The 20,438-nt window shown below is 37.4% G+C and overlaps 1 protein-coding gene across 1 annotated transcript in view; it reads right to left on the bottom strand.

Moving 5' to 3' along the window:
* The window catches only part of LOC144215797 (netrin receptor UNC5D-like), a 73,867-nt gene that overhangs the window by 22,276 nt on the left and 31,153 nt on the right, over positions 1–20,438 (bottom strand). Inside the window, exons 2-9 of the mRNA XM_077744941.1 lie at positions 16,072–16,287; positions 8,660–8,803; positions 7,793–7,896; positions 3,495–3,675; positions 2,695–2,862; positions 2,242–2,406; positions 1,800–1,832; positions 847–1,032 (exon numbers count right to left, since the gene is read on the bottom strand). Of these exons, the coding sequence (XP_077601067.1) occupies positions 847–1,032; positions 1,800–1,832; positions 2,242–2,406; positions 2,695–2,862; positions 3,495–3,675; positions 7,793–7,896; positions 8,660–8,803; positions 16,072–16,287 (1,197 nt within the window). The remainder of the gene's footprint in view (positions 1–846; positions 1,033–1,799; positions 1,833–2,241; positions 2,407–2,694; positions 2,863–3,494; positions 3,676–7,792; positions 7,897–8,659; positions 8,804–16,071; positions 16,288–20,438) is intronic.

Below are 20,438 nucleotides of genomic sequence, written 5' to 3'. Positions count from 1 at the left end.
CATGTCATTATTCACACTGAATACAACAGGGCTCCTCTGGTTGCTTTCACATTATATATGTTAATAATAATATACTATTCAGTGAGCAAAAGGATGAAATCATTCATGACTAGTGTGTGATTTTAATCACACCCATGAGACTTAAAGGTGGGCTTCCACGTGAACATGAGGCCAGAACTAACATATGTTAGCCTATGCGAATGAACTGATGAAGCCTGAGGCAAAACACCGTCTAAGTCTTGAAATCGATTCAATGTCCTGACCGCAACATGGATGTCTTATCAAGGACTGCTTGAGCATTAGTAGTTACTTCTCTACCATACGTATTTGCACTGCACAGGAAAAATACTTCATCCAATGACAACTGCTTCAAATGCTACACGTATCCATCAATAGTTTGGCTCAATGCAATTTTCATGTGAGAAATTGGTTGTCTTCCAGCCAGTCGATTGTTCTGTGTGGCACAGTTTGGTGTGGTGCGTGCCTCTCACTGAAATTGATTTGCCTCCCATTGCTGGATAACAAGGGAGGAGAAACTGTATACTGAAAAATAATGACAGCTTTTTTTTTACCACTTATGAAAGTATACAGTAAATCCAAAACTGATAGGAAGATACATTTCAGAAGTTTTGGCCTTGAAACAACCAAGTCACGTGAGAGCAATAATAAGATACACTTAAGAAAATAAAATAAAACATTCCCTTTAGAAGTTACTATGGACTACTCATCCTACAATTCCCTTAAAATGTATTCTTGTGAATTCTACTTTTACCACCCAATAACATAAACCTCTATATAAAGAGAGCTATAGGCAACAGATACACTTTTTAGAGGGTTTTTTCTCACCTTGTCGGGTGGTCTTGAAGTTGAAAGACTGAAACCCTCCAGCAAGCGCAGAGGATTCAATGACATCTACACCATATTCACTCTGGTTCTTCCTGTACAGCATGATTGCCACTACCAGTATACCCACTGCAATAATACCAGCTCCCAAGCCAGAGTACAGCGCAACATCATTGGAACTGTCCATACCTAAAACACACACATTATAGCAGAGTAGACACAGTTTATTCTCATGGGAACATTTGAGAGTAAACCACAGCAAATAAAATAAGAGATATACATATTAAAAAATTACACAGAATGGGAAAAGAATGAAATGATCCAACAGTCTCATTGGATTTTGCAGCACAGCTTGTTATAATTTAACTTCTTGCATTTCATACTTAACCTGCTAGCATGGAAAATAATACACCTAAAACGCGAGTATTGGGCAGAAAACCTGTTTATATGGTATACATTAAACTATCAAGTAGTCATTTCAAAAATAAGTTTTCAGAACTTGTATTTTTATATGGCACGATAATAAAATGAGCCAAGCTAATGCCCGACAGTCCCTAAACTCCTGCAACTGATTGAAAGCCACAGGGAAAAAGGACAAACCTGCAAATTGGTCAATTTAGCTAGTTTGCAAAAAAATTAAAGGCTATTAATCCACTACAACATAACACATGTCCACTTGTCACAACTAATATATCTCCTAGCTCAAAGTAGAAACACAGCTGTGATGGTGTGGCTGTCATAAAGTTAGAGCACTGAAAAATGATGGAATGTGTAATTAACACCTGCTGGGATTGAACTAAGGAGCTTAGATCAAGGTGAACTGATTGGTGGTAATTTGTGGAGTTTTTCCATCACCACGTAAATAGTGTACAGGGAAATGTTTTGGCACTAGCCTGTGAATTCAGAAAATTCAGTTGGAAGTTGCAAAGATTAAAAAAAATCCACAGGGAACTCACTTTGAGGTTTAACATCATGTAGCAGCTTTCGATCTGTAAAGACAGAAAGGTAGAATAAGATGAAGAAGAGGGAAAGTGGTGATTTAAGTCCATGTTTTGATTTAATGTACGATAGTGAAAATACTATAATGTCTGTGCTCATCGATTAGACAAACGCTTGCCTCAAAGTGGTGCAACCCATTCAGTCACTGTACAATATCATCAATATGTGGGACACGTTATCTGGTGTTGGACACCACTTAGATTGTATTTAGTAAGAAACAAACAGCCTACACCATAAGTGCAGATATTATCATGCCCTGGACATTGATATTGCTCCCAAAGACACATCTCCAAAAAGCCTGAATGTTGACCAAGACTATGTAAGAAGATGATGATGATGACCGAAGAGATGATTGAAAACAACATTTGATCATGTAGTAATCGGGGAAAAAAAACATACTTTCGGTACAATGTCCATCAGTGCAGTTTTCCGAGGCCTCTGAGCCCCCCTCACACATCTTGCCTCTGTGTTTGGGTGCTGGGGAGTTACACTCCCGACTTCGCTGTCTTTCACACTGGCTGCTGCAATTGGTCCATTCACTCCATTCATCCCAGCCTCCATCGACTACAATGCAAATATGCAAAGATCAAATCATCACAACAGCTGAAAATACAAGTTTTATTTCATAGCAAGAAGGATTAATCCCCCCCCCCTCACTAGAAGGGTGATTGTATGTGTCTAGTTTATGGCCCATGACAGCTGAATTTATATGCATGGACTGGGTTTCAAGGTTTTTGATAATAAATAAAACTATTAAACTAAGTTATGCCCATAATATGAACATCAATGCAACCAGACAGGACAGGCATTTTTCTTGTGGAAACCCAATTATGGCAATATGTGTGTACTGACTTGGACATGGGGCATTGCACGATATCTTCTCCACAGACATGCCCTCACAGAAAGCTCCACCATTCAGCGGCGCTGGGTTCGTACAGGTTCGGGATCTTTTCCGCACGCCTCGCCCACATGGTACATTGCAAGTTGACCACTCTGTCCAGAGGGACCAGCCGCCGTTCACTGAAGAAAGTTTAACAACGCAGACGGCAACAACTATTACTCAGGTAGACCACTGGGATTTAACAATGCCTTAAATAAACCAGCTTTAATATTGCCAATGCAACCAGTAGAAAGTAATTAAAAAATTTATAAAATGGCAAAAACTAAGTGAGCATGTTGGACGCGGGAGCTCCTGTTGTCCTAATTGCCCCCTCAATTCCTAGCTTTGAAATTTAATTTAATTACTGCCTCAATAATTTAATTGAACTCCTTTTTATGAAAACATTGATTTATTGTAGCCGACAGCTTGGAGTTGACCACTACCCGCTGGAACAAAAGCAGTCACACTGCGGTGTGGTATTAAATTTTAGTGCGATTGAAAATAGTGAGTCCATTTTTGTAGAAGGGCAAAAGGTCAAATCACATTTAGTTTAGATTTATAAGAAAAGTGGCTCATAATCATTATTTCCTTTCAGTGACTTCACATTGTTTGAAAATATCAAGTAAAATATATATATTTTAAAATAATACATCAACTTAGCCAATAAAGTGGTGTACTACGATGGGTATTAAAAAGATGATGTGATATACCAAAATAAGCGCACATGTGGTAACCAGCCATTGAAGACCACTATAAGAAACATAAAACATACCAAAGACTATCACAGTGGCTGTAGCACTGCGTCTCCGGGCCACAATGTTGCTGGCCATACAGGTGTAATTTCCCGAGTCAGACAGACGTGCTTCATTTATGATGAGGTTGTGGTCTGCCCTGGTGTCAATGTTGCCATCAGATTGAGAACTGATCAACTCTTCATTCTTCAGCCATTCTACCTGTGTAAAGGAGATGAAAAACACATTCTAAATAGCAGCAACAAAGGAAATATTCGTTATCTGGGTTTTGTGGAAACTAAAAATAGAAATCGAAAAGTGCAGAAATGTTGCACAATGTTCTCTCCAAATCAGGCCTGTAAAACATTGTTTTTTTCTTTTTGAAGCACTTTGGAGTGGGTTAGATTTTGGCTCTCAATTAAATGGAGCTTGTGCTCCCACAGTTGTTGCGGGAATTACGTTGGTCTTGGTGTGCTTGGAACTCTCACTCGAACACATCAGTGAACTTCTTTGCCAAGATGTCGATAACGCTGATGCCATGGAATTTGTCACAGACTTTGCTCAAAGGTAAAGTAGGGTCATGAGGAATGGTCGATTATGTGTTTACATTTCTGTGTTGACATTATTGCATTTTTTGGGTTGGGGCAACTTATTGTCCAAACATGATATTTAAGCAATTAAGCATTCAAGAGAAATATTTTACTAAATAACCAGCAAGAAAGTGGTTTACTCCAAAGAAATAGCAAATTCAGTGATGCTCTGCAGATTGTAGCGTGAGAAAATAGTTGCATCATTGCATTTGCAAATTGACTTCACAATGTGTCACAACAGGCAGGGCTGATGGATTTATAAAAAATGCGTGGGTACCTTTCAAATTATTTATGAATGTAAATATAAGTGCTTGTGGGCATGCAAAGCTTGAATAAATAGAAATGACATATATGCATGATGGATTGCAATATTTATGGACATGAGTAAAACGGTAAAACAAATCATAACATTGGTACCATTTGCCACATTCCTGTATTTTGCCCATCCTTGAGTCTTTCTATAAACAGCTGTGGTGAGACACATTCATTTTCCTCAACAAACAGCTAGTACTTCATATTTGTCTTTGCGAAACTCTGTCTTTCAAACAATATTGTGTTCCTGACAATTAACAAAAGCTTCTCCACACGGTATACATTGGCAGCAAATCCTTTATCCTTACCAGTAGATTAGAAAAAATAAATAAAACATGTGCTGTGACGATACCTAATTACTTTGTGATTAAAGTCATCAGTCACTGAAAAGATGTTCCCAGCAGTGGCATCCCACAGACTAGCCAATTTCTATTGTACGTTTTAATTTCTGTTGACTCGCATTTTCAAAGAAGCAATTACCAAACCACACCAGTGGTTCCTCACTGTGTTGGAGGTTACATCATTTGTTTGCTTTAGCAAATGGTTAAATCTAAGACAGTCAGGTACGTAGAGTCACGGGATTAAGAAAGAGAGAGAGAGAACAAGAGAAAAGAATGCCTGATTGGCACATTTGTATTAGTTTGGATACGGTCTTCAGTGTCAACCTTGACAGCAACATTTCGACGAGGGGTGTATTACATCAAAGCATCTACTTTGTGATTTTATTACCCATGCTTCCCTTGAAGGTGACTTCTTTCTGGCCTTCTCCAGGACTAGACCCCACCCATTGTTTTTTGTAAAGCAGATACACCCCGGTTCAACGACATAACATTTGCTGATGATTATACTATGCTGTGAAATATGTTGGCTAGAGAGAAATTAGAGGACAGAAGTGCAGTCTTATGAGAAACACCAGCCATTTATTAAGGTGGTGATTAAGACCTTGCCAGCGGAGACTTTCTCCTCCCCCCCCCTCCTAGGTTTTGCTTTTTCCAATCCAAATGTCCATTTCAAGTCAAAGGGACCAAGCTCAGGCAGAGGTCCATAATTTTTATATAATTAGAAAAATCTGCTGAGTCATGCTAAGCTAAGTGTTACAATTTATGACGCATGAATGCCTCCCCTCTGGCAGAAACTCTCATTCCTCTGTAGTTAACGGTAATTGCTGACACCATTTCATGAATTACACGTCTCCATCCAGAATTCTCTGAGGAGGAGAAAATGTTAATGATGCCTTTTGGGTAGCAAACCTGAGGATACAGATCTAATCCACTTGGTGGATTTTCCCAGAACCCAGTCAACATGTATAGCCATTGAGTTCACAAACACAGAAAGGCTTGCAGGTGCTTTATGGCTCAGCGTATAAGCACTAAGCCAGATAGCGGCATGTATAGCGTCACTGGAGCTATCTGTGCCTCAGTGGTGCCACTGCATTCTTGGGGTTAATCAGAATGGATATGGAGAGAAACACAAAGTCGGCTTGCATCAGCGATCCGGCTCCCCTGATGGTTTCCCAATGTCAGTTCTCCTCCCTTCTGAGGCATGGCAAACTACATTGCTCCCTCATTGTATCTCACCAGCGCTAAAAAACAAGAATCCCAGAGTGGAGGATTTGTACTGTTTGCTTGGTCTGATCCTCCAATTGCAAGAATGGCTAGTATTATCGATGGAGCCAATAATGGGCAAATAACAAGATAATTATAAAAATTGAGGGAAAATGATTGCGCCAGAGTGAGGTAGATGTCATAAGGGACACTATGATGTATTTCAACAAACTATTTGGGACGATCATGGCAATTTATTTGCCAAATTTAACAAACAACAGTGTATGCCAGAGATCAGGATTGTGCATTTGATTTTTCTTGGCGCCAATTCTGGGGCAGAGAAACTTCCGAAGATGAGGATTCATCTTGGATTAAAAAAAAAAAAAAAATTCTCATTTAGGTGTTCAGTTCACACTTATTTTCAGAGCTACACCTCAAAGGAATCTCATTATATTGGTTTGCAGTGTACTCCTTTCTCCAAAAGCTAAAAGATATGCTTTGAGTTGTGCCTGACTTCCTTCTGGAGTGAGGGTTGGGTTAGAGGGTTGCGTTTCAGTTCTCTAACAAAAAAATATGCTGGAAAAGTGAATTGTTTACCCTGACACCATTTAGAATGTAGAAGAGCTTTCATGACAAAAGCTCCTAATTTCCTAACCACAAGTTTTATTTGTATTGTATCTCTGTTGTGTAGCTGTCCCCCTGTAGCAGCAATCTAGCCTGATACTACCACACTCATCACCATCTCAATATTTAATGGAACCAGTTGCGCTAAAATTGACTGGCCTGAGAATATTGGACTTTACATTATTCACTCCTATCTCTTGTGGCTGGACAGACTTGTATTGGGCTTGCATATGAGGTTGTGATTGTGCTCTATAGGAATCTAATCTATTTTTGTCCACACAGTGGATTTGGTAATTTCCATGTTAAATCATTTATACAAGGTAGTGTCGAGGACAAACATCAATATAAAAAAATGGCATTGCATTTATGTTTTAGACTAATGTGAGGAGAGGTGACGATGTTGCTCATTGGTACATTCAAGACATGCACAGTAATAATGCCAAAGTCAGTCAAAACCAGACGAGGTTAGAAATTCCTTCATCTTATTCTGGAGGAAATAGCAGGTTTTGACCAAATTTAAGCTCATTTTTTTCTCAGACTGACTGTCCAAAAGTACACAGAGTGCACATTTACTTGTTCCTGACCGAAAATTGTCAAGTCCCAAAGAATAGATAGAAATACATGCTAGCAATGCATACCTTTGTTGGGGTTTACTATAATACTTTTGTCACAAAAATTGGCATAATATTTGATGAGTAGCGCTGACAAACCATGGAAAAAGAAGAGTAAGGACATTTTTTCTCATTTTGATACTATTTGTTAACAGCTATCGGTTTTAGTCTGTTTTCAATCCATATGTATAGAGCAAAGCTTATTCACATCTCGGATTCATTCGTCTAAACTGCCAGACTTTTATGACCAACTAGAATAGGTTGATAAAGAGCATCCTTGGCATTTCCAAATCAAATTAGGTCCAGATTATAAAAGAACATCAAGGGTTATTAAAATAAAGTAATAAAGATATAAATAAAAAAATAACAAAATTATTAGTAAACTTATTCAAAACTGGACCATCATTCCGTTATCTTTACTTACTCAATGCTATATGGAACAAACCCTTTTATTTAAAGTGCTGGTGTCAGTGGTTTCAAACAAACATATCAATCTCCTAAAGGTCAGCGGAAGTAGAAAAGACGTTGCCATCGACTGTCCGGCTTTCGGAGTTTAATCATGATGAATAACGCAAGCCACTTTATTCACATCATCATGCTCTGAGGGAGTATTTGCTTCTCGTTTTTCAGGAGAAGGAAAGAGGAGTGTCCACAATACCTCTGCCACAGGCACTCCCTCCGGAGGGCGACAGTGCAGAACGATCATCCAATTGATTGGCACTTCCTTCCCCTGGGGGTCCTGCTCAAAGTTTTTTCTCAGGTCTGTGAGGAAAGATAAGATGAGACTGTCAGGTGTCAAGTGTGACCGTCATCTTTGCATCAATCCTGTCCGGCTCAAAATGGTCGCCGTTTGTCTGTTCTTGCATGCTCTGACCTTCAAAACCTATGTATATGTAGTAGTTAATTCCATGACCTTGAACTAGGAGATCTGTTTACAAGGTTGCTTAAAGGACACAATGGATAGAATAATCCAAAATAACTTTTTACTCAAACTTAAAGAAAAGCCTGCATTTGCAAACTAACTTTCAGCACCAAATACTTTTTTTAAAGGCATTCATGCAGTTTCATATTTTCAAAAGTGACTAAGACCAAAGACAATAATAACAAAAACCCGAACAGGCATTCTAAGATTACATTTCATAAAATTTAATTAAAAAAACATTAGTGTGAAAACACATAACTCTCTTTTAAAAACTAGGTTGAGCTTGTTCCCCCCCAAAATCCCTGTTCGAAGAAAATACTCCAAAACATTAAAATAACAAAAACTGCTACAAACATGGGTGTTAAGTGATGCACAGATAAACAAGTGGATTAATATGGATGAGAAGGAATACATATAACTTATTAATACCAAAAGGAACTGGTTGTCAGGAGTAGTTAGTTGAAAGGCGAACTCTGAGTAAAACATATTCTTGCTGCCTGCCCTCAACAAGATGGTTTTAGAAAAAGGAATTATTTACACGTATTTCTATTAAGTAATGCAGTATAGTTGCAACATAGGAATCAAATAGCAATCAATACTTACATGCGATGCGGACAGCAGCCTTGCGACTTTTGGAGGTACCCAAGTGACTCCAGGCCACACAAAGACACCAGTAGTCCTCTGGGCCATGAAAATCCTCTACTTGCTGTCGAGACACGTTGATCATCACCTCCCGCACCTTTAGACCTGTGAAAAGAAGAGAATTGGATTGGCAAATCGTTTCAGTTTTTCTTCCAGTTGCTGCTGGCAGAGTTGTCGTTTATCAAGAAGGTGAGATGAGTTCTCAATAGTGAGCTTAAATTTACCATTAAAATATTATTTTGATAAAAATGTGGACTGCAAGACTTCAAAGACTATACTTCTTCATCCAGTGAAATATTTGAACATCTTATCTTATCAAAAAGTATACGTATGTGCTGACTATGTCTTTATAGTCAGAGACATGGCAAATATTTTAAAAACGCAAGACAAAACTTTGTTTAAAAAAACAATTTAGGGCCCATAATTGGCAGGAATAGGCTACAATCACCTTTTAAAGTTGGCTTTCTGAATGTGAAACATTTACGACTTTGAGATGTATGTCATTATTTAATGAAGACAGTTATTTGCATAAGTATAGGAAATGATGCCCTGAATGTCATGAAAGTACTCAAATTATTGATGTTGCATGTATATCATTGTATAAAACATCATATTCATCAAGGCGCCATACTTTTTTTTTATCTAGTTGTGGCTGCCACAGCCCAAGTACAGAAGTAGACATAAAACATAATTCCTAATTTTTCAAGCAGCAGGAGAAAGGTAACAAGTGACAGTGTCTATGTGTGGGTAGAGAGGCAGTAGAGAATATAATTAATGACTTTCAATGATGGAGTAAAAGCCCAAACCTCTATTTAAGATAATAAAGAGTGAAAGGAAACACTGACGGCATTGTGGGAGAGAGAGGCAGCAAGCTTTGAAACGCATCAACATATGCCTTAAGTTGAAACGATGTGTGTTGACAGGTGGCTTTTGGGAAATACAAAGCTGAGTGCTGCTATTGTGGCGTCTGTCATCCATATTTGTTTATTGTCAGAACAGTGTTGACAATGCTCATTAGAGTAACTACTTGACGTGTTCATTTATAACATCCCCAAATTATCTTATTTTACTAATTCTAACCAATAACATCTAAGATTGGTTAACTTTTATCATTTTTTTTTAAATAAGATGTATTAATAGCGTAATCTAAGCACTAATGTGTGGAAACGGAGTCCTGTGGGAGTATTCACATGGAAAAGCCTCTTGAATGTCAGAAATATTGAGCAGGTGTGACAAATGGCATCCTGACAAATGCATGAGAGAACATTGGAAGACATCCTTTGCTTCACTTTGTTCTCCTGGTTGGGAATACTTTTGGCTTCCCTGTTTAAGTTACCAATGGACTTTGGCAAAGGGATAAATCCATAGGTGGGTAATCAGATTTCTACATTGAGATTGTGTATGAAGCAGGAAACATGTCTAATATATTAAGAAAACATGATAAAATAGACTCTTGCTGAATTAACTATACATTGTTACAAAAGGAGCATTTAATAATGGTAATTTGATAGAACGGCACTTAGGCAGTGGAGATTTGAGACCATTTATGGAGGTTAGTGAACGAGCAATAAAATTCATTGATATGAGTCAAGACGTAGATAAACTTAACCACTCTGTTAACAAAAGCTATTCTAGGAGTAGTGAAACAAGCCATTAAAAGGAAGGGAAATTAGCGTCAAAGGAACTTTCTACCATGACGGAAAAAATAAAGTTAGCGTTTAGTAAAATAGATTATAATACTCCATACTATGTAATATATAGCATTGTACACTTTATGTAGTCTGGGACAGGCTCCAGCAACCCCCGCAATCCGTACAATGATGCGCGGTACGGAATATGAATGAATTAGTACATTCATGCATTGACTTTCTGATTACAAGGTAATGGAAATGATTTCATTACGTTGCAATGGTCTCAAAGGTGTTCATTATATGAAAAACATGGACTGCAGTAGATGAGTTGAGGATAATGGTGTTGCGAGAATAATGGTAAAGCAAAATAATTGATGTTAATTAATATTTCAAATGCCACAATGCCATCATTGAAGGTTAAAGGTAACAAGTGTTTTTGAAAAATGTCCATCTTTGGAAAGTTTAGACATAACTTCAATATAATTGCTGTAAAATTCAAGAACAATATAATTTCATAATAATACAATACTAATTATATAATTTTGCGAAAATGAGTTTGTCTGCTGGTGGTGAACAACTCGAATCTTATTAAACATTTCATTTACACCCTACAACAAAGATATATTTTGAAAACGGAAATAACACCATTTATATTCGGCCTGAGTTGATTGGCAAAACTAGAACTAAAAAAAAAGGTGTTTGTTGTCTCTGTGTGGCATAATCAGTTGGTATCAGTAATTAAACCGTTCAATCTCCTTTGGTGTGTTAAGAAAAATATAGATGAGTTGAATTTCGGGTTCTCTCAACTTGTGTGTTCACTTTGGTCGTGATTCTACTGCAGGTTAACTTAGTACATGGACCTTAAGACTTTTGATTCCTCTGTCGATAGTGGAGTGTGCATTATGAATATAAATCGGATTCTGGTTGAAGGGACATCAACTCTGCTTGTTCGTGAAAGTCACAATCTTTGTGGTTCCTTTGAAAAATCTTTAGTGCTCTAGCACTAATGTCAATGTTGTTTAAAAATATATATATATCAATGAATGCATGGTATATACATATGTATCAATATGCATGTATGTGTGTGTTTACATGATTACATTTCTTTTAGAGGACACATTTGTTGAATATTTAAATTTCATAAAAAGTTGTTAATGTTACATTAGCATCTTCTTCCATAAGAGGCTCACTGTGTACCAGCACACCAACAAGGCTCATTATGATGACAAGCATACCGACTCCTCCAGGAAATGTTCTGAGATTGCGGCATGCTACTAAATAATACTCGGCTTAAAATCAAGATGCATGTTATGTGAGTAAATGTTTTTTTAGGGAGATATTTCTATTTATTTTAATGACTCATTGACAATGCAGTGTGCATTTGCCTGATTACAGTGCAGGAAGTGTAATCAGAGTCTGAATGTCTGTCTGCTATTGCATGTTTTAAATGTATTGAACGGATTGTCTGTTGCCCACCTCAAGGGTGGCGTGGGGGGTATTGCTCATGGCCTTTCCCAGTCAAAAATGAGCACCAGGCCCGGGAACACCTTGAATTGGTGCCACTATCTCGCACACGCTAACTGCAATTAGAATGCAAGGGGACATTGATTATTGAAATAGGATTTGTTAAGGGCAGATGTTGCTAATAAAAGTGGACTGCCTCTTCAAGAAAAACAATTTCTCTAAAACTGCGGTGTGTATTGGCACTTTGGATAGTCATTCATTAATATTTGTACATTGGTTATTGAAATGTTTCTTTTTCTTTTGGTCCAGAATTTAAAACTGCCAACATTGAAGTAACCAAGGCTGATTGTGCATTGGCCTTATTGAATTTCAAACACTAGTTCTCCGTCAAAAATATTTTTGAAAGAACACTCTTTTGTAAAAATGCTTCAAGGTTGTGTTTGGATGTCGTACATCTAGTTACAATGCCACCTGTTCAATAGCACTGAAAGACAGCTGAGCTATGTATACTACCGTTCCCAAAGATTTTAAATGATGTGTTTCCTGCAAAAACTAATAGTAGAATGTTAAAATTTAATACAGCTAGAATATTACCAAAGGACTAAGACTTCCCTAGCTGACATTTCTTTCTGAAATCACGAAATAAAATCAAACCAAATGAAATAAAACAATATCTTAAGTCTAATCTTCATCCCTGGCAGAAAACCTATGGTCAGGCCAAATGAAACCTCTGGAACTAAGCCACTTTATCACCCCTTCATTTCTCCAAGCAGTATACAGCAGAGGTATGAGGGACTGTGTACGTATGTGAGGTGCATTGTCGGGGCCATATTCGGTTAACAACCCCATTAACTGGCTCGCAAAGCAACCCTAGAGCAACGATAACATCAATTCTGGCTTTAGAGACCATTATGTATCAGCCAGAAGTATACAGTACATGCCCTGCCGGAAAAGTGAGTTGAACAGTGGTGGCAGCAAAGTCACTAAAAAGGTGGTAAGGTGTCGCCGCCCGTTTGTCAAATCCAACTGTCAAGCTCCAACTTTGCCTGTGCAAACAAAATATGTTCCTTTAAATTCCTCAGGCTGAAGGTTGTGTATCTCTCTGTCAGTTGAGTCATCATTACACACACACAGACCCTATTTCTAGATGTTTACTATAAAAATACTGTATTTATGTTACACAGTAGGTGCATAAATTCAGCCTCTTCAATAAAGCTACAAAACCAAACATGCAAGATATACAAACATTCAAAAAATGCCAGATGGCAGGGCATAATGCACATTAGTTTTTCACGTCATCAGTTGCCCCGTGTGACAATGTACACATATTTTAAATACACTATGCAAAGCAACAGCTCCTTCACATATGTGGAGAATGATGAAGCCTGTGAAGGTGGATGCTGTGTCTGCTTGCTGTTCACAGATGATAACATTCACAGTCTACAGAAGCCGGAAAGAAAGGTCAAAGCCCTCCCCGCCCTTTTTCTTCCCTTATGCTCTATGGGCAATAGTGAACAATAATATTCCATGGAGAAAGATGTTTGTTTGCTCTAAGTGTTAAATAGCTACATTACTCAAAGGGAGGCTTAACTACCTCAATTAAAGCCACATAAAGGAGAGTGTTAAGAGTCCTAATGGCATGGCCGTCTTCTCTTTTAGAACAAACAAGGATAGGGTTTTCCCTAGATAGAGCCACGTGGAAGCTGATTTTTTCTCACACTCCCAAGTTGGAGTTGATGATAACAATTAAGGAGAGTTCCAGGAGAGGTGTCACATATGAATGACAGCTGAGTGGGAGGAGGTCAGTGTATACCCAGCACATTGGGGATCAGTCGGCTTTCCCACTTGATGTCCCGTTGAGCCTCTCTAAGTAAGTGAAACATGGATGGTTTTACGATAACCGTGCTTGGAACTGTCCAAAAAAATGACAAAAAAAAAAAAATGGGATGGAATTTATTTCCGTGGGAAAATGTTCATGTATTTTATCTCGTTTATCTATGTGACATGAAACATCCGCAATGTGACACAAATCTGTAAAGGTGCGGTAATCGGGATCTTTCTGTGTGTATTTTCCTGGTTATCATCACAAGGGTGGCGGGGGTGCAGGAGCCTATGCCAGTCAATTGTAAGCATGAGGTGAAGAACACCCTGAACCGGTTGCCAGACAATCGCAAGACACATTGAGAGAAATATTGCTTCACATTAACACTCACTCTTCTTGTGAAAGAGTAATATTCCTGTTCATATAAATTGCACCTATTGGTTTATTTGAAATAATGTCACTTATTTGTGATGGACGGTTCAGTGAAAATGTAAATCACAAATAATTTGTTTATTGGGCAGTGCATCACTATCATCATTTGTAAAAAAAAAAAACATTGTGGGTTATATATGTGATTTAATTTTCTTTTCACCTCACATTTCACATTGCAACCACTTTTAATTGGATGAAGACACATTAAAATGGATGAATGAAGCATATTTCAGTTTCAAATAGACATTCAAATTATTCTTTAGACTCCAGCAGGGTATTATTATAATAATACTGCGGGCTTGCTGGGCATCAAGCCTAGAGACTAAATGAAAGTTTAATGATTATTAGTTTTATCCTCTGCATATATCCGCTAAGTTATCTCACAATTTGCGGGCAGCTAAAATCTCAACTAAATTGTATTCACGCTGCATGCATAAAGGCAAAATCAAATTAATGTTATATTAGATCAGTTACATTTTAGAGGATAAATCAATTTCTACATGTTTCATATGATGACTTGAAAGAGGGTTGAGGAGGGCTTTGAGATTTTTTTTTAGAACAAAATTGCTATGCAAAAAAGAAGAGACCCATTTTCATTTTTGCTTTTCTATTTATAAAAGCATTTGTACTTTGCCTGACACTTTTAGAACACAGTAGGATTCTTTTGGTTCAAAATATATAATTACTGGATTGCACAATATTCATATGTCAAGGTCATTGTCCGTTTATCAGTAGTCAGTGAGTCATCAGGCTAGTTGGTAAATAAGAGATACTATCAGGTGTTGGTGGTTGCATTGAGGCCCAATGTTAAAATCAATAACATTCCAATTGTTCACTGATCCCCACCTCTGATTAGCTGGAAAAATCCAATACGCAATGTTGCTGACGGGTATTAAGTTAGAACAAAGCATTGGACTGAAAACTATCCTTATCTTTGGTCTTGTGTTTTCTACTGATATAAGGCGAGCTGATGCCAAACAGATACTACATGGTGAGGACATTCCCTGGCTGCCTAAATTTTTAGTTCGCTTGGACAGGCTGATAAAGGAATCTCCAACAACATCACTGCGCCGCATGCACTTAAGTGTTTTCTTGGCAGCTTTAGATTAAGGAATGTATCATGTTTCATCTTTACTTTATGGTGAGAATATTCAGAATAGGACAAGATTGGAGAAGCACAGTCAATTAATGCACATTATTCGATGAAGACATCATTTCATCAATGCATAAGACATGCAATAGGAATGTTTTTTTCAATGATTCAGTGATTCTGCAATATAATTGAAATTATCACACATACATTATTATACATACTGTTTAGTGTCTAGACTGCAGTCATACACTGGAATTATAGTTTAGGTTCCCCCACATTCAAACTGAAAGAGTGTAAGATTCACATTTACTATGATCAGGCTTATAACAATTTCACACCACAACAAACACAGAGCAAGAAACCTTCAACCTTCAGATGCAATTAAGCTACTTTCCTATGGAGCAAACTTCATGAGTACCAGACAGAGGGCTTCCTCACAGCTTCCAAACAGAGAACAAACTTACCTCAGGGCTTAACATCTGAATTAATTTCGTTGTTTCCCTGCTTCCTACCCCCTTTTTAAACATCATTTTGTCCGGATAAATTGCGGGTAGTAGAGTAAAAAATGTGCTACAGAAAAATGTATTCACTTTGGTGTTGTTTATGTATGAACGTATACTCCTGTATGTTTTATCTTTTGAACGAATATCATAACAAAAAGAAATACCAGAAATCGCTGCACAAGGCCTCAGTCAAGGTGTTTCAGATGAATACAATTACATTCATCATAATCTCATGACATCCTTACAACTGTATGTAAAAAAATGATTCCAACTAATAATATATGTTTACACAGTAATATATTTAAAATGTTAGTATTTAAAATGTGTTGCAGGTATGTGAGTAGCAGTTCTCTTTCCAACTTGTATTGTGCAGTCACAGTCAGGGTTACGGGGGTTGTAATGAAATCACACAGCTCAATCTTACTTACCACTGTTGAGGTCCTTATACTCATGGGAGAAGTGATCATTCTGATGAACCCATTCTCCATTGCATTTAAAGAAAATCTGCAAGGCAGGTGTGGCTCGACAGCGCAGTTTAATGGGATTGCTCTTGACGATGTATGCATCCTCTGGCTCCTGAATGAAGTGCGGCAGGGTGCCCTGCACTGCGGGTTGGGCACCTGGCAGAACATCCCCCGTAGCACCTGCAAGTAAACGCCTCAGTTGTTAAGATAATTGACTTAAGGGGAATGGATACCTGTAACGACATATTGGAAACAATCAAATGTAAAAATAGGCTGTTTGTCAAATAGACTATACTTTACATTTCCTCATAGTGTGTTTGTATCTTCCCCGGTTTTCATCATCAAATAGCTTTTTTTGTGGTGAAGATACTTTAATGAGCACATAAAATGGTATTTGTCAGAAGTAAAATTTCCCCAAACAATTGTAAAATTTATATGCATCCAATTGACGTCACATTGCAATAGGTAGCAAAATATTTTTGGTAGTATATCAGAATATATCTCTATGTGTGCGTATATATCAATATAAACCACTTGAAAACAGCTCCAGCTAAGCTCTTCAATGGCATAAACAACCTTGAAAGTGATTATGTCTCACCACGGAATCCAATTGTGACCTTTAAAATCAAATTGACCTCCTCACCATCTCTCAGTCAATGTTGTCCTTGAGAGCTAGCACAGCAAAAACAAGGTGACAGATAGAATCGTAGGACCAAATGGAAGCTGAGGTTGACATTTCAGTAGTTACCGCACCTTTTAGCTCAACACACTTGCAAAACTACCCTAGATACACATTCTAAAGAAAACTATTGAAGATCAATGGAATCCATTCATATTGCAAATATTTCTCATCAACATGTACTGTCCTCTAAATGTGTAAAACACAACAATAAGTGCTTCCAACAATGCTCACTAGATTCTAAATTTTAGTAACTGATAGAGAAAAACAACTTTAATAAAAAAAAAATTAACAGGCTGTAATTTGGAGTCCTTAATTTGGATATTAGCTTTTGTCCCTTAGACCAATAAAAAGGTCTGTTTAAAATTAAATATTACAAAATTTCAATGTTACCCTAGGTGATTTTGCAAAGAACAAATGTTTTTTTTCCAGTTGGTGCATTTGCAATCAGAGCTACACTATTATACATGTATTAATCTGGTAAATGATTGGGAAACTTTCATAAAACCAGACAGAGACAGTAAGACTTTTATGGTCATATGCAGTACTCAGCTCCTGAACAAGAGTTGTTCGGATGTCTGATATAAATCTAAGACTTCAGGTCCTTGCTATGTGCTGAGGTGTGGTCAAATACTCGATCACACTGATTAAAAAAAAAAGTGTGGGGGGGGTGTTATGGACAGATAATTTTTCAGCAGAAATGGCTGAACTAGATTAAAGAACACTCTAAAATGATCTTTTCAAAAAATAGGAATTTAGCTCATAATTACATACTGCTGAAACACCCCGATTAGATTTTTTTTTCATTTAAATTACTATCCAATTTAATATTACTTTACTTCCCTTCATATATAGTATAGTGCACATGGATGATACTTGAATGGGTTTCAAGGAAAAAAGCAGTGTTAACAGTCACCAAAAAAGCTCAGATAAAACAAGAGATTAAATGTGTGCATTAAAACCTGGGATCTGAACATAGTCTAAAGGGAAGTGTCCAGGGTCATGATGCTATACATTTTATGGGAAGGCAGCAGGCGAAGAATACAGAAAGTAGGCAATGTGGAGGTGAGGGCAGGCACATGTACTCACTTTGCCAAGATCCATATTGCTCAATGAGTCATAAAAGACTTTCAATGCATTGAAATTTGATCCTGACAGCTACGTTATCTAATTTTGTAGCACTTTACATGATGGCATATATCCAGATGGCATAAGGAGCTTATAAATTCTACATAATCAAGTATGATGCTTGTCATTAAACTGCACCCCATTCAAGCCATCCAGGTAGAAGTGCATTGTTATGACTGAAATCACTATAATAACATTTGGATTAAGTATTCCATTTTAAACCTTTAATGAAAAACATGTTAGGCATCATCTAAGTGAGAAGTAATTTCATAATTCAATAGTTTATTTTTTGATAGGTGTTTCCTTTATTTTAACACATTTATTTCCTTTTCCATCATTTCATCCCCTCCAGGAAATTACATTTTGTAATCTGCAATTCAAATTCATAACATGGGTAACACTCGATGCATATCAATGTTATTGTAAAGAACGTTGTTCCTGACTGCATTGTTGACAAAAAAATATTCTATCATTTGAAATTACCATATTCTTTGTAATTATTTGAGTTTGTATAGCATCAATTATTTTTTTGTTTAATAATCAAGTTTACATATTAAATTGGAAAAAATGAAATACAAAAGGAAAACTACTACAATTATTTTTAATTGAAGAAAAGTCTTTGCTTATGTCATAGTATTAAATTAGTTTTTTGTTGTGACTACATTTTTCTGTCCATCTGAGGCTACATATTACGTACAATTCTCTGACACCATCATCAAAACAAAGGAAAGATGTTAATTATTCACAACTGCTTCTTTTATTGTCATCACAAATCCATTAGGGCTCCGTGTAAAGTGAAATTATTCCTCCCTCGATGAATTGTGATACATTTTAAGCAGTCCAGCTATTGTTGGAGTAATAACATGAAAACACGTTTTCCCAGTGTGTTTTCATTGCACAATTAACAAATTGCTTTTGTGATGAATGGCAAAACAGGTGTGACATGGCCAAGCCCCCACTGCACATTCTGCCCTTTTCTCCGGATTGAACAACAACTATTGATGCACCGCGTCCTGTCACATTCAAATGTAGAGGATAATTGGAACAAGGTGGCAAACTACGCTCCATAAACCAGCAATGTCCTCTTGGCTGCTTGGATAGTCATAAATATCACTCTTAATGAAGGAAGAGATTGTGGCACCAATAACTCACTTATTTCCTCATTACACTGATTAATTTTAACACTGGCCCTAAAATGCTCCCCTACCCTATCAAGCTCAAGTCGAAGGTTTCCACCTGACTTAACACAGGAGTGCGTGCAGTCGACCTGCAGCTGATGAATGCACCATGTTTAAATCTGCATACAGGCGACATAGCAAGTGGCTGACAAAGCCTAGAGTCAGGGGACCACGTAGAAACAAAACTGATTCAAATCAAGTCATTTATCATGTTAGGACAACATAGGCTTAGCCGGTACTTATTGTACTGATGGAGTGTGTACTCATAGAGCTTTCAAGAAATATATCTGGAATTTATTGTGATGGCAAGGTTCACTTAAGGTATCATTTTTACCAAATATCAGTAAGATGTGAGTCAGTGAATGGGTGAAAACAATACGGAAAAAAATACTTAGTTGCATTAGCAACACTCAAGGACTACTAATTAAATACAGCTTCTCTGGTATTGTTGTACAGATTTTTGAGAAAAACTGTACTCTTCTGTCAGAAGCAAATTTATCACCAATAAATGTAGAATAGTCTGATATGTTAAGAAACAGGTTCGCTCTGCTGTTCAGTCATTTTTTTAGATTGATTTATGCTCAAGGTAAAATGTTTTTTCTATTTCCTATTAACATTCTATCTTGTGGTTCAACTTCCAAGATGTGTCGATGTTGACACAAAAAAGAGAATAAATAATAATGGACATTTTATTTATTCGGTATTAAGATGCCCTTTGGAATATGAAGTCAGTAAAGGTGCCAACAACCATGAAGTCAATGAAGTGAGTAACCATCTGGCACTAAAATGCGTCCAAAGCAATCACATTGAGATTGAGAACGAGTTAGAGCATTACTTGCTTTCAAACTCTTAGCAAAAACAGACACTGGTCAAGCTTTTGAAAATTTCAGTTGATGGCACAATACTCCTTATCTAACCACTCTCTCCAATGGTCCTGACCATTACTATTTCATAGAGCTGCCAACAGCCGTAGTCCTTTAAAACCACACATTCCTTCTCTCAAATCCACAAAACCACAAGGGATAACTCATGGATTTTTTACTGGAGCTGAAATAGGCAGAAGGCAAGGATGGGGAGCATCAGCAGTATGAGTATTGGCTTTACATGATGAGCACCCTTTCAGCATTTCAGCAGGACTCCACCGTATTTGAAAGGCAGAGTCAGGAGATGTCAGACTAATCCTTGACACTGAAGTAGAGAGAGCAGCTGAGCAAAAGTGCAGCAAAAAGCTCTGTACACCACCGGCCTCTCAGTGAACCCCAGAATATACCTGAGGCAGACAGATGAAGCTCTGAATAATAATCACACAACACACACACAACCTGTCCTATTTTTTTGTACAATCA

Source organism: Stigmatopora nigra, chromosome 22 (assembly GCF_051989575.1).
Source record: "Stigmatopora nigra isolate UIUO_SnigA chromosome 22, RoL_Snig_1.1, whole genome shotgun sequence".
In the NCBI taxonomy this organism is placed as follows: Eukaryota; Metazoa; Chordata; class Actinopteri; order Syngnathiformes; family Syngnathidae; genus Stigmatopora; species Stigmatopora nigra.
The sequence above is the reverse complement of the archived record's forward strand: the minus strand, read 5'-3'. Positions and strand labels throughout refer to the sequence as shown.